We start from the raw sequence: 13,406 nt of genomic DNA, 5'->3' as shown, positions 1-13,406 counted from the left end.
CTATTCCCCACTATTTTGTCTGTCTAAGCCATAGTTTCTCTCTATAAGACACCCCACCTTCCACTAACTCAGTCATTTGTGCCAACATGCACCATGACTGCTTGGTATTTCCCAGCCCCACCCAGTAATCTGTCCACCCGGTCCACGATGTGCTGTACCAGAGCACTCGGAAGACAGACTGTACAACTATCACAGTCCCAGTAGCAGATTGCCCTGTCTGTCTTACGTATGATAGAATCCCCTACCACCACCATCTGCCTTGCTGTCTCTGACCTTGCCCCCACTAAGCCTGATGTGCCAGTCCCCTGGATGCTAGTGGAGTTGGTCACATATGGCCCCGCCAGTATTGAAGTAACATGCGCAGTAGCTTCTTCCAATCTGCGGAATCTACTGGGATTTGTTAAATCAGCCCTGACCTGTTTCTTCCTCCCACTACTACCCCTTAGCTGGCTCACCCACTTCATCTAATGCCAACACCCCCTGAGCCTCCACAGCTTCCACAGTGAGGCGAAAGCTATCCTCTAATTTGGCAATGTCCCTCAGATTTTCATATTGCGGCTTTAGATCAGAGATCTGGGTATCCAAAAAACCATCTCTATGCACTTCACACAGATGTATTCACCCTGGATACTCTGATCCAAGTGGCAAGATACACCCTGAGTGAGATTGCTGACCCCACTAATTTTTTTTTGTTGGGGGGGGGGGGGTTACTACTATACCCAATCTATTTAGATATTAATCGGATAGTATACTTTACAGCTACGTTAAGGGTGCAATATCCCATATTTTTCGGACCATAAGACGCACCTGACCATAAGACAACCACAGTGCACAGGAACAGTTGCTGCCACCCAATGCCCTGGCATAGCACTATAAAATAATTGCGGACAGTGGTTTTATAGCAAGTTTGGTATTATACATAGATTCATGAGATAAGAAGCCCCTACAATAACCACATGCAGCAACTGTGTGGCTGCTGCTGCTGCAGCTCGTCCTATACACACAGTGTCTGCAGAGGTATGGAGGCCCTGCCCCAGCCAGCTCATATGCCGACAGGGTGCTCAGTGAACTGAAAGCAGTGACGGCTAAAGCCTCCTCACTTCAGTGTACACCTGACTGGCGACACGTAAACAACAACACGCGCATCCATGTTTCCCCTCTCCCCATTATCCTCCGCCCCACTCCCCGGCACTGTGTATTAGGTTGGCGGGGTCCCTGCAGTGACTGCAAGTCGTGGTCAGAGGGGTCCCTGCAGTGTTGTGTATTAAGTTGGCGGGGTCCCTGCAGTGACTTGGAAACAACTAGCGCTATCCGCCGGCAGGGGAAGCGCTGCCTGGTTTAAAAACACTGGCTGCAAGCTGATTGGCCAATGAAAAAATATTGATCACTCTGGGTAAGTTTTCAAAATCAGAAGAGCTTCCCCCACCGCAACCCGGTGGATAGCGCTAGTTATTTCTATGTCACTGCAGGGACCCCTCCAACTTAATACACAGCACCGCAGGGACCCCTCTGACCGCGGCTTGCAGACAGCAAGCCGTGTAGGCCAGGGGCGGATTTAGGGATGAGGGCGCCCCTAGGCACAACAATAATGTTTACTAAGTAGGACAGTTTATAGGGGCAGTATCTGCATGTCCTATCCATTTACACTCTATTTAAGATGGAATATAGTACAGTACAGTGGATATTTTGCAGTTATTGGTACATTTTGGGCTGACAGTACTATCACAGGCATCCAAGTGCCGCCCCCAAACATGTGCCGCCCCTAGGCCGGTGCCTCACGTGCCTAATGGGAAATTCGGCTCTGGTGTAGGCAAACGGCCTCCAGTACTGCCTCTCCTCCCAGCTCTCTGCCAGCTTCCTGCCGGGCTGCATATATCTGGCCGGGCACTAGAACATATTGTCTTATTCGCTAAAGCTGTCTGCTCCACATTCGGTCCATAAGACGACCATAGTTTTTTCCCCATAGAACCATTTCGGACCATAAGTGCTTCTTATGGTCCGAAAAATACGGTACTATACTATATTATACTAAGGGGATGCTATTTGGGAGCTATGCTTACTTAAGGGACCCTATATGGGCACCTATACAGATACCAGCACAGAAAATACAATACAAAGAAAAAAAAAAAAGAGAGAAACAAGAGAGAACAGCTTATAACAATACAGATAGCAAAATCAATGCAGTAATTTAATACTTGCTGTTCCCAGCAGCCTACGAACTTCCTGCTCTCTAGTCAAGCTTCTGCCCACTCTCTACCTGGTGACTGCATACCCAGCGAGCACACACTTCACGCCCGTTGTCTCTTCCCACCATCCACTCACACATGCGACCTGGCTCCTGGATACACATGACCCCACATGGTCACTCACAGCACTGCTTCCCTCTCCTCACACACGCGCGCCCGCCTCACACAGCGTCCCTCAGACATTATGTGTGAACAGCTCAGCTCAACGTCCGGTTCTGCATACCGACAGTCGGGATCCCGACAATCATTTACCCGACGTCGGTATCCCGACTGTCAAAATGCCGACAGCCGGGTGCCCGACGGCCACCCGCTATTTTCCCTCGTGGGGGTCCACGACCCCCATAGAGGGAGAATAGAATAGGTGGCTCGCCTAGCAAGCCACCGTGCCCGCAGCGTGGCGAGCACAGCGAGCCCGCAAGGGGCTTTTTTGCACTCGCCATGCTGTCTGACTCTGGCCAGTTGGGATCCCGACTGTCGGAGTCCCATACCACACCCCTGCACACCACCAGCTCATGTATAATCTGGATCAAGTGAATTCAATCATCACAAAGTCCTTCCTTGTTGGATGTAAACCAAGTGATGTTGCAAATACTATGATTTGCAGTTGATGGATAACTGCAGCTAGCAATCTCATGCAAGTAGACCTTCAACTCTACATCTTAAGGTGCCCACACACTAGAAAGATCTGCGATCTTAAGATGTGTGCATAAAAGCCTTGAAATCTTTTGAACGTCAATTTAAGGCAAGCGTACATCTTTACCAAAGATTTATCTTATGATCCCATCTGCGTTCCTATGGATCTTTTGTTAAATCTTCTGATCTTTCATGCAGCATGTATCAGAAGTTTTATCTAAAGATCTGCGGAGCGCGCATCCAATATCGGCCAATATTCGTCTGATTATCGGTAAAACCTTGATCGATATATCAGTCGATTTATCGGAAATCCGCCAATCTGCAAAAAAATCGTTCTAGTGTGTGGGCACCTTTACTGTTAATATACAATGCCCTGAAACATTAACACTGATGCAATGTCTGGAAAGACTAATAATTTAGCTTTAAGTCAAAATCCACCAATTCGCAACAAAGCATTCCCAACAATTAAGTGCCTGTTTCTGCATTAGGTCATTACCTCTCTCCTCTTTGAAATCTGGCATAGCATGCTGTGTGTCAATGGCCGAAGACAATGCCTGCGATTTTGTAATGATCTTCTGAACTTCGCTTTTTACCGCACATTGTCTCTTGTGGCTAGGATGTATTTTGCCTGACTCACAGTCATCTGTAACATTGGGTGTGATGATGTGATCCACCTCCTTTGCTAAACTGGAAGTGCCCTTTTTTAATTTTGCCCTTGAGATTCCATTTTTGGGCGAGCATTGCTGGTCTGATGGAATTTTTGAATGAGATACAACACTTAGTGTCCGTTTTTCTCCACTGAAATCCTCATCAGAGTCTCGTGACCTTTTTCTACTTGTTTTTCTATTGTCTATATGTCTTAGCTTTGTTAATGGAGACAGAGTTTTTGCACAAAGTCCCTTGGTATACACCGCAAGTTCATTAGTTGTGGCTGTACTAGAGGTTTTCAGGTCCCCTTTTACTTTACTTCGTTTTAAAGCTCTCTTTTTGTCAATGACGACTGTAGAAGATTCACACTCTTTTCCCTCAGTAGTTTTATTTCTACATATTTGAGACCCTGTACTTGTAGACTCCTTTGATTTGTCAACATTCTCAATTACGGACTTTGAAATTCGTGTAATGATTTCCAGAGCTTCCCTCAAAGCGTTCCGATAGGTAAGTTCTTCCTTGGTTTTTTCACAGTTCTCAGTCAGGTCTGTTAGAAGAAAAGAGTAAGGCCATCAAGTGGTCAGTAAAATAATGAAAAAATATTGATCACTCTGGGTAAATAAAGGCAGTCTGGAGATGTTTGAATATCACTTAACATAAGATTATATACAATTGTATCATTTGCTCAACACTACAACCTTCTACCTATCAGGTTAAAGGTTTATGGTATATTAGATCTACAATATCTATGTCTACAGTTACATGGTTGACCACTAATGGTCGACAGTGAAAAGGTCGACAGGGTCCAAAGGTCGACAGTGAAAAGGTCGACATGGTCAAACGGTTGACATTCTAAAAGTCGACATGAGTTTTTCGTGTTTTTTTGTGTGTCTATGTCGACATGGACACTGTCTAAAGGCCTTCATACACTATGCGATTTGGTCCCGATTTCACCCGATTCAGATGGATCGGGCAGTGAAATCGGGCCAAATCGCATGCCGAGACACCCGGTCCGACCCGTTGCACGGTCCCGTGCGCATCGGATCGGAGTCGGGAGGTCGGACCGGCTGCACATAAGATTTGCTAAATCTTATGTGCAGCCGGGCAGGGGACGCTGGAGCAGGAGGCTGTGCTCCCGGTAGGTGGAGGGAGCAGGGTGGCTGGGACGCTGCTATTAGGGAAGAGGCAGCGGAGTGCGGATGCTGCGGGGGACAGAGGCAGCACTAACGGAGAGCCGGGCAGGGGGAGCCGCCGGGAGCTGTCAGCGCTGAAAAAAAAAAAGCCCATACAATGAATGGGCAGCCTGTGATTGGCTGAGCGCTCTCTTAGCCAGTCAGCAATTGGCTGAGAGAGCGCTCAGCCAATATGGGCTGCCCATTCATTGTATGGACTTTTTTTTCTCTCAGCACTGACAGTGACAGCTCCCGCCGCCTCCCTCTGCCCGGCTCTCCGTTACTATCACTGTCCCCCGCAACGTCCCATGCACGCTGACTCTGCCCTTCTAAGCAGCGCGCCGCACCCCACCGTTAGAAATAGGATTTACTCCCGCCGCTCGCCGCTACACCAGACCCTGCGGTGAGCGGGAGAATAGAAATAATCCTATTCAAAATCTGGGCGGCCGCTGATTGGCTGAGAGCTCAGCCAATCAGCGGCCGCCCAGATTTTGAATAGGATTTATTTTACTATGCTCCCGCCGCTGCTGACTCTCTGGTCCCCGCGGCGCCCCCTGCCACGGACCCTCTCCTCTGCTACTCCCCGGGTTTACATGTGATAAATCGCATCCGATTTATCACATGTAAAAAAATGGCACATCAAGTGCCAAATCTTATCAAGCTCCCCCGGGGAGCAGCTGGGGAAGCTCAGGGGAAATCGGGGCTGACTTGTCCTTACGACAAGTCGCCCTAGTGTATGGGGGCCTTAAGTGTACGGTGTACGCTCGCCATTCTTTGGGCTCGGCACCCTATTGTATTCAACCTCCGCACCGTAGTGGATGGTAAGGTATGAAGTACCGCTTTTCGGCACAAAACTTTGTTTAAAAAATGCATGTCGGCCTTTTCACCATGTTGACCTCATGACTGTCGACCTAGGGTCAATCTATCATGAAACAGGATACCAGGTTAAAGAATGAGATCATAATGAAAATAGAATTAATTATTTGGATAGCTTTACCATTTATCAACAGCTAATCATAGTAATAAATAATTTAAAAGTATAATTAGAATACTGTACAAATTATATACACTGCAGTAAATGTCAGAGAAGGGTAGTATAGGAAGCTTTTGTAAATGCAGTATTAAAAAGACTTGTATTCTTTCGGTGTAAAGTGTGATGTTATAGTAATGCAACCCTCACAATAAAGACATTTTAAAATAAGACTTTTTGATGATTATTGTATGCACTGATCAGACAATAGCCCGGTACATACGGTGCGATTCATTTTGAATCGCACAGCGCTGTGTATACATTTGATTCAGACTATATAGTACAGATCTGTGCTATATAATCTTGCCTGTACAGTCTATTTCTCTATTTTGATTTAAATGCCGCAGGTCCGAGAAACGGGATCGAATGTGGCTGAAAACAGTATGATCTCGATTTGATTTTGACTAACTATAAGCAAAATCAAATAGAAAGTTAGTCAAAATGGAACCATGTGTAAGTGGCTAATCACTAATATACTCAATAACAAATATATTATACATCCATTTATCTACATCTGGGGTAGCCAACCCTAGTCCTCGAGAGCTACCAACAGTGCATGTTTTGCAGGTCTCCTCCCAGAATCACAAGTGCGCTAATTAGCTCCATCTGTGTATCTTTTAAAATGTGTCAGTGATTAATGAGTGCAGCAGCTAGGTTGTCTGGAAAATGTGCACTGTTGGTAGCTCTCGAGGGCTAGGGTTGGCTACCACTGATCTACATACACAGAGTAGCCTTTTTTTTTTTTTTTTTTTAGAATTGCAGCAGTAGGTTGGGATGAGGGAAGTTGAAAGGAAATTGAAGAGGCAGGGCCCTAGTACTTAAATTATATAAGTAGCACTAGCACAGGGGCCCTCTACTATTTTGCTCAGGGACCCCATCAGACAATACAAATAATTACAGGACCACAGCAAGTTACTGCAGAAGGTCCTCACATCACACGTGTAGGCAGCAGACAGCACTTACATGGCAGCAGTGTGGAGGCACAGAGTGATGGGAGGAGTCTGAAGTAACAGACAATTCAACAGATCTTTCAGGCTCCTTGAATCACTGACTGAGATTAGAAAAGTCATCAGCCTGATGGTCAGCCACATGGAGTCGTGACCACATGGTCGGGACCCACTTTGGGGTCAGGACCCACAGTTTGAGAACCGCTGCACTAGCACATAATATATTTGGGGATGTTGTCAGGACAGTTGTGAGGGGGAGGTGGGGGGGCGCGGGGGGGCAGGCGAACCCTGCTTAACAAGCCTTGCTAAATCAGCCTTTAATTTTTTTGATAACACTGCAGTCCCTGACACAAAAAGAGATGATATAATTGGCATAAGTTGGTGAAAATGTAACAGGTCAGGAAAGTGGGGGAAGCCTGGTGCTTCAAGTTATTCAACATTCCATGACTGCACACTCAATAGCCTATAGGCTACTTAACCCCTTCCCGACAATTGACGTACATTTACGTCATGGTCGGGAAGTACTTCCCGACACATGGCGTAAATGTACGTCATGGCATTTAACTGTCACCGTGTCTATAGACGCGGTGACAGTTTCAACATGTCTGCTGTCCCTGACAGCAGACATGTCCGTGCATGCCCAGGGGGGGCTGCGATGCCGCCCCCCCGTCGGCGATCGCTGTGATTGGCTGTTCAGTGTGAACAGCCAATTACAGCGTTTTCTGTGTCACCGGCGAATAACGTTCGCCGGTGACACGCGATCGGAGGTGATTGGTGCTGTAAAGTACAGCACCAATCACCGCGGGGTGTAAGGGTGACACTGGTGTCACCCCACCTCACCCCGCCCGCCCCCAAAGGCCGTGATTGGTCCGTCGGACCGACGGACCAATCACAGCCATGGAGGGGGGTTTAAACTAACGGTGACTGCACTGCAGACGCCATTCCGGTCTGGAATTGCGTGCAGTGCGGTCACCGTGCCAATCTGCCGCGATATACTGACCAGAACCTTGCAAAATACTTACCTGATCCTTGCAAATATCTTGGCTGCTTCATCTGTGCTTGTAGTGTGCTGGATGCTTCCTGGATCCTGTTACTTGTGACTTCCTGTGAACTTGTGCTGCTGCAGTGTAATAGCGTTAGTTAGATAGAGAGAGATAGAGAGAGATAGTGTCAGATAGTGTCAGAGAGTGCTGTATTTTGTGCTGCTGCAGTGTGATATAGTTAGAGAGAGAGATAGAGAGAGATAGAGAGAGATAGAGAGAGATAGAGAGATAGAGAGGCCTAGTGACAGAGAGTGCTATATTTTGTGCTGCTGCAGTGTGATAGTTATAGATAGATAGAGAGAGATAGAGAGAGAGAGATAGAGATAGTGACAGATTGTGCTATATATTTTTTATATAACTGACTGCTGCCCCCCCTTTTGTGCTGATCAGTATAAATTAACTGATCAGCAACTTTTTGGGGGCGCAGGGTATTTTTATATATATATATATATACCTGTCACTGCTGCTGCTGCAGTGTCATATAGTGTTAGATAGTGAGAGATAGAGAGATAGAGAGAGATAGCGACAGAGAGTGATAGAGAGTGCTAAATTTTGTGTCTGCTGCCCCCGCCTTTTGTGCTGATCACTATATCTGAGGTGATCAGCAACTTTTTAGGGGTGCAGAGGTTTTTTTTTTTTTTTATATATACCTGCCAGTTGCACTGTCAGTTGCACCTGCTGCCCCTCACTGGTAATCAGTGTCTCATCACTGATCACCTTTTTTTTTTTTTGTGTGTGCTGTGGGGTCTTTTTTTAATTTTTTTTTTTACACACACTGTGATTTTGTGGGTGTCCTGTGGCCGCTGTGCGCGGATCAGTGACGTACATCACTGATCATCTTTTTCGGCACAGGGTTGATCTATTTTTTTTTTTTTTTTTGATCAAATTCCTGTTGCCTTTCAGCGCTGTTCAGTGACGGACGTTACTGACCAACATCTGTGCTCAATTTTTGGCGCAGGACCTTTTTTTTTTTTTTTTTAACCCCTTCAATTTTTTTTTTAACCCCTTCAATTTTTTTTTTTAACCCCTTCAATTTTTTTTTTTTTTAACCCCTCCATTTTTTTTTTTTTGTATAAAGTATTTTTTTTTTCTGCACACTACATACACACTACACACTACATACCCCCCGGGTTGAAATAAAGTTTGTACCCCCCCCTACACTATACACGTGTTGAAACATTTCACTACCAGTAACACAAAAATAAAAATGGCATCCCAAATGTCATCCCAAATGTCATCCCAGTCATCCAGAAGAATGTATTCAGCGGAGGAGGCATATGCCCTGCTTGCTTCTGACTCTGACACAGCCAGTGATGCAAGCGGGGAATTTGAAGGATTCGCCTTAAGCTCCTCTTCCTCCTCTGGTGATGAGGGACCCCCTCAAAGACGCCCCCGTAGAGCAGCTGAGACCCCCCCCCCAATAATTGATCTCGTATGGACCCCACCACCAGACAATTTTGAGCCCCAGGTTCCTGAGTTTTTGGCCATGCCAGGAATCCAATTTGATTCCACAGGTCTCAGAGAAATTGACTTTTTCAAATTATTTTTCTCTGATGATTTTATAAATTTAATGGTGGACCAAACTAATTTATATGCCCAGCAGTTTATTGCTCAAAACCCCACGTCATCATTTGCTAGGTGGACCCCTGTAGATGCAGTAGAGATGATGACGTTTTGGGGTCTGGTGTTTCATATGGGCATAGTAAAAAAGCCAGAAATTAGGCAATATTGGAGTACAGATGTTCTGTACAGCACCCCATTTTACCGTATGGCCATGCCCCGGGCTCGATTTGAGACGATCCTTAAATTTTTGCATTACAACGATAATGCACAGTGCCCACCCAGAGATGATCCCACCTTTGACCGGCTATTCAAAGTCAGGCCGGTCATTGATCATTTTAGTGCCAAATTTGAAGACATGTACATCCCAGATAAATTCATTTGCATAGACGAGTCCCTTATACATTTTAAAGGAAGGGTTAAATTCCGCCAGTACCTTCCCAGTAAGAGGGCAAGGTATGGCATAAAAATGTATAAGTTGTGTGAAAGCACCTCAGGGTACACCCACAGGTTTAGGGTATATGAAGGGAAGGATTCAAGAATTGAACCGCCAGAATGCCCCCCCTCCCTCGTAGGTGTTAGTGGAAAAATTGTCTGGGATTTAGTGCACCCCTTCCTGGATAAAGGTTATCACCTCTATGTGGATAACTTTTACACCAGCATCCCCCTGTTTAAGGCCCTTGGTTCAAGAGGTACAGCAGCTTGCGGTACTGTGCGCAAGAACCAAAGAGGCCTCCCAAAAACGCACATTGCCCAAGTAATGAGAAGGGGTGAAAGCAGGGGAATATGCACCGAAAATATGTTGTTGGTCAAATATAAGGACAAGAGGGATGTCCTTATACTGACAACAATTCACGGAGACAGTACCACCTCCGTCCCTGTACGAGGTACCAGTACCCACACCTCAAAACCTAATTGTATCCTGGATTACAATAGGTACATGGGCGGAGTGGATCTTTCAGATCAGGTACTGAAGCCGTACAGTGCCCTGCGGAAAACAAAAATCTGGTACAAGAAGCTGGCCGTGTATATCATCCAGATGGCACTGTATAACGCTTACGTGCTATTCCGTTCTACCGGCCAGAGGGGGACATTTATGCACTTTCAAGAGGAAGTCATAAAGGGCCTAATATTTGGGAACCAGCAGGCTGAGGGCCCCAGTACTTCTAGTACTGGCCCCCGTATTGTACCAGGGCAGCATTTTCCTGATGAAATCCCCTCCACTGGAAAAAAGGGCAGGACACAAAAAAGGTGCAAAGTTTGCTATAAAAAGGGAATAAGAAAGCAAACTATTTTCCAGTGTGACACTTGCCCCGACAAACCCGGCCTATGTATAAAGGAGTGTTTTAAAATATACCACACATCTATGGATTATTAGGTTCATAATTTCACCGTGCTTCGGGGGTCTTGCTAATGCCACATACCACCCACCATTCATTCCACCATAATCTGAGCCGCAAAATCCAAAAATCACTCCTTCCCTTCTGAGTCCTGCCATGCACCCAACTGGTATTTTTTGGTCACATGTGAGGCATTGCCGTACTCGGGAGAAATTGGGGCACAGATTTTGGGGTGCTTTTTCTCCTTCATACCTTCTGAAAATGAAAAATTTTGAGCCAGAACTGCATTTTTGTGTAAAAAAATGTAATTTTTCATTTTCACTGCCCACTTGTATCAAAATTGGTGAAACCCCTGGGGGTTTGAAATGTACACTATACCCCTAGATGAATTCCCTGAGGGGTGTAGTTTGCAAAATGGGGTCACTTGTGGGGGGGTTCCACTGTATTGGTGCTTTGGGGGTCTTGCTAATGCGACATAGCACCCACCATCATTCCACCAGAATTTGTGCTGCAAAATCCAAATATCACTCCTTCCCTTCTGAGTCCTGCAACTTTTTGGTCACACATGAGGCATTGCCGTACTCGGGAGAAATTGGGGCACAGATTTTGGGGTGCTTTTTCTCCTTCATACCTTCTGAAAATGAAAAATTTTGAGCCAGAACTGCATTTTTGTGTAAAAAAATGTAATTTTTCATTTTCACTGCCCACTTGTATCAAAATTGGTGAAACCCCTGGGGGTTTGAAATGTACACTATACCCCTAGATGAATTCCCTGAGGGTGTAGTTTGCAAAATGGGGTCACTTGTGGGGGGGTTCCACTGTATTGGTGCTTTGGGGGTCTTGCTAATGCGACATAGCACCCACCATCATTCCACCAGAATTTGTGCTGCAAAATCCAAATATCACTCCTTCCCTTCTGAGTCCTGCAACTTTTTGGTCACACATGAGGCATTGCCGTACTCGGGAGAAATTGGGGCACAGATTTTGGGGTGCTTTTTCTCCTTCATACCTTCTGAAAATGAAAAATTTTGAGCCAGAACTGCATTTTTGTGTAAAAAAATTTAATTTTTCATTTTCACTGCCCACTTGTATCAAAATTGGTGAAACCCCTGGGGGTTTGAAATGTACACTATACCCCTAGATGAATTCCCTGAGGGGTGTAGTTTGCAAAATGGGGTCAGTTGTGGGGGGGTTCCACTGTATTGGTGCAACATAGCACCCACCATTCATTCCACCAGAATCTGTGCTGCAAAATCCAAAAATCACTCCTTCCCTTCTGAGTCCTGCCATGCACCCAACTGGTATTTTTTGGTCACATGTGAGGCATTGCCGTACTCGGGAGAAATTGGGGCACAGATTTTGGGGTGCTTTTTCTCCTTCATACCTTCTGAAAATGAAAAATTTTGAGCCAGAACTGCATTTTTGTGTAAAAAATGTAATTTTTCATTTTCACTGCCCACTTGTATCAAAATTGGTGAAACCCCTGGGGGTTTGAAATGTACACTATACCCCTAGATGAATTCCCTGAGGGGTGTAGTTTGCAAAATGGGGTCACTTGTGGGGGGGTTCCACTGTATTGGTGCTTGGGGGGTCTTGCTAATGCGACATAGCACCCACCAAAATTCCACCAGAATCTGAGCTGCAAAATCCAAAAATCACTCCTTCCCTTCTGAGTCCTGCCATGCACCCAACTGGTATTTTTTGGTCACATGTGAGGCATTGCCGTACTCGGGAGAAATTGGGGCACAGATTTTGGGGTGCTTTTTCTCCTTCATACCTTCTGAAAATGAAAAATTTTGAGCCAGAACTGCATTTTTGTGTAAAAAATTTAATTTTTCATTTTCACTGCCCACTTGTATCAAAATTGGTGAAACCCCTGGGGGTTTGAAATGTACACTATACCCCTAGATGAATTCCCTGAGGGGTGTAGTTTGCAAAATGGGGTCACTTGTGGGGGGGGTTCCACTGTATTGGTGCTTGGGGGGTCTTGCTAATGCGACATAGCACCCACCAAAATTCCACCAGAATCTGAGCCGCAAAATCCCAAAATCACTCCTTCCGTTCTGAGTCCTGCCATGCACCCAACTGGTATTTTTTGGTCACATGTGAGGCATTGCCGTACTCGGGAGAAATTGGGGCACATATTTTGGGGTGCTTTTTCTCCTTCATACCTTCTGAAAATGAAAAATTTTGAGCCAGAACTGCATTTTTGTGTAAAAAAATGTAATTTTTCATTTTCACTGCCCACTTGTATCAAAATTGGTGAAACCCCTGTGGGTTTGAAATGTACACTATACCCCTAGATGAATTCCCTGAGGGGTGTAGTTTGCAAAATGGGGTCACTTGTGGGGGGGTTCCACTGTATTGGTGCTTGGGGGGTCTTGCTAATGCGACATAGCACCCACCAAAATTCCACCAGAATCTGAGCCGCAAAATCCAAAAATCACTCCTTCCGTTCTGAGTCCTGCCATGCACCCAACTGGTATTTTTTGGTCACATGTGAGGCATTGCCGTACTCGGGAGAAATTGGGGCACAGATTTTGGGGTGCTTTTTCTCCTTCATACCTTCTGAAAATGAAAAATTTTGAGCCAGAACTGCATTTTTGTGTAAAAAAATGTAATTTTTCATTTTCACTGCCCACTTGTATCAAAATTGGTGAAACCCCTGGGGGTTTGAAATGTACACTATACCCCTAGATGAATTCCCTGAGGGGTGTACTTTGCAAAATGGGGTGACTTGTGGGGGGGTTCCACTGTATTGGTGCAACATAGCACCCACCATTCATT

The 13,406-nt window shown here is 45.6% G+C and overlaps 1 protein-coding gene across 7 annotated transcripts in view; it reads right to left on the bottom strand.

Annotated features, from left to right (window-relative positions):
• PWWP3A (PWWP domain containing 3A, DNA repair factor) overlaps positions 1-13,406 on the bottom strand; it is a 55,082-nt gene that overhangs the window by 18,300 nt on the left and 23,376 nt on the right. For all 7 annotated transcript variants that reach the window (XM_083182797.1, XM_083182769.1, XM_083182779.1 and 4 more), the window contains one exon: positions 3,376-4,074. In XM_083182797.1, the coding sequence (XP_083038923.1) occupies positions 3,376-4,074 (699 nt within the window). The remainder of the gene's footprint in view (positions 1-3,375; positions 4,075-13,406) is intronic.

This window comes from Crinia signifera, chromosome 1 (assembly GCF_055691185.1).
Source record: "Crinia signifera chromosome 1, ASM5569118v1, whole genome shotgun sequence".
Lineage (NCBI taxonomy): Eukaryota > Metazoa > Chordata > Amphibia > Anura > Myobatrachidae > Crinia > Crinia signifera.
Note: the sequence above shows the minus strand (reverse complement) of the source record. Positions and strands in the feature narration are given on the sequence as shown.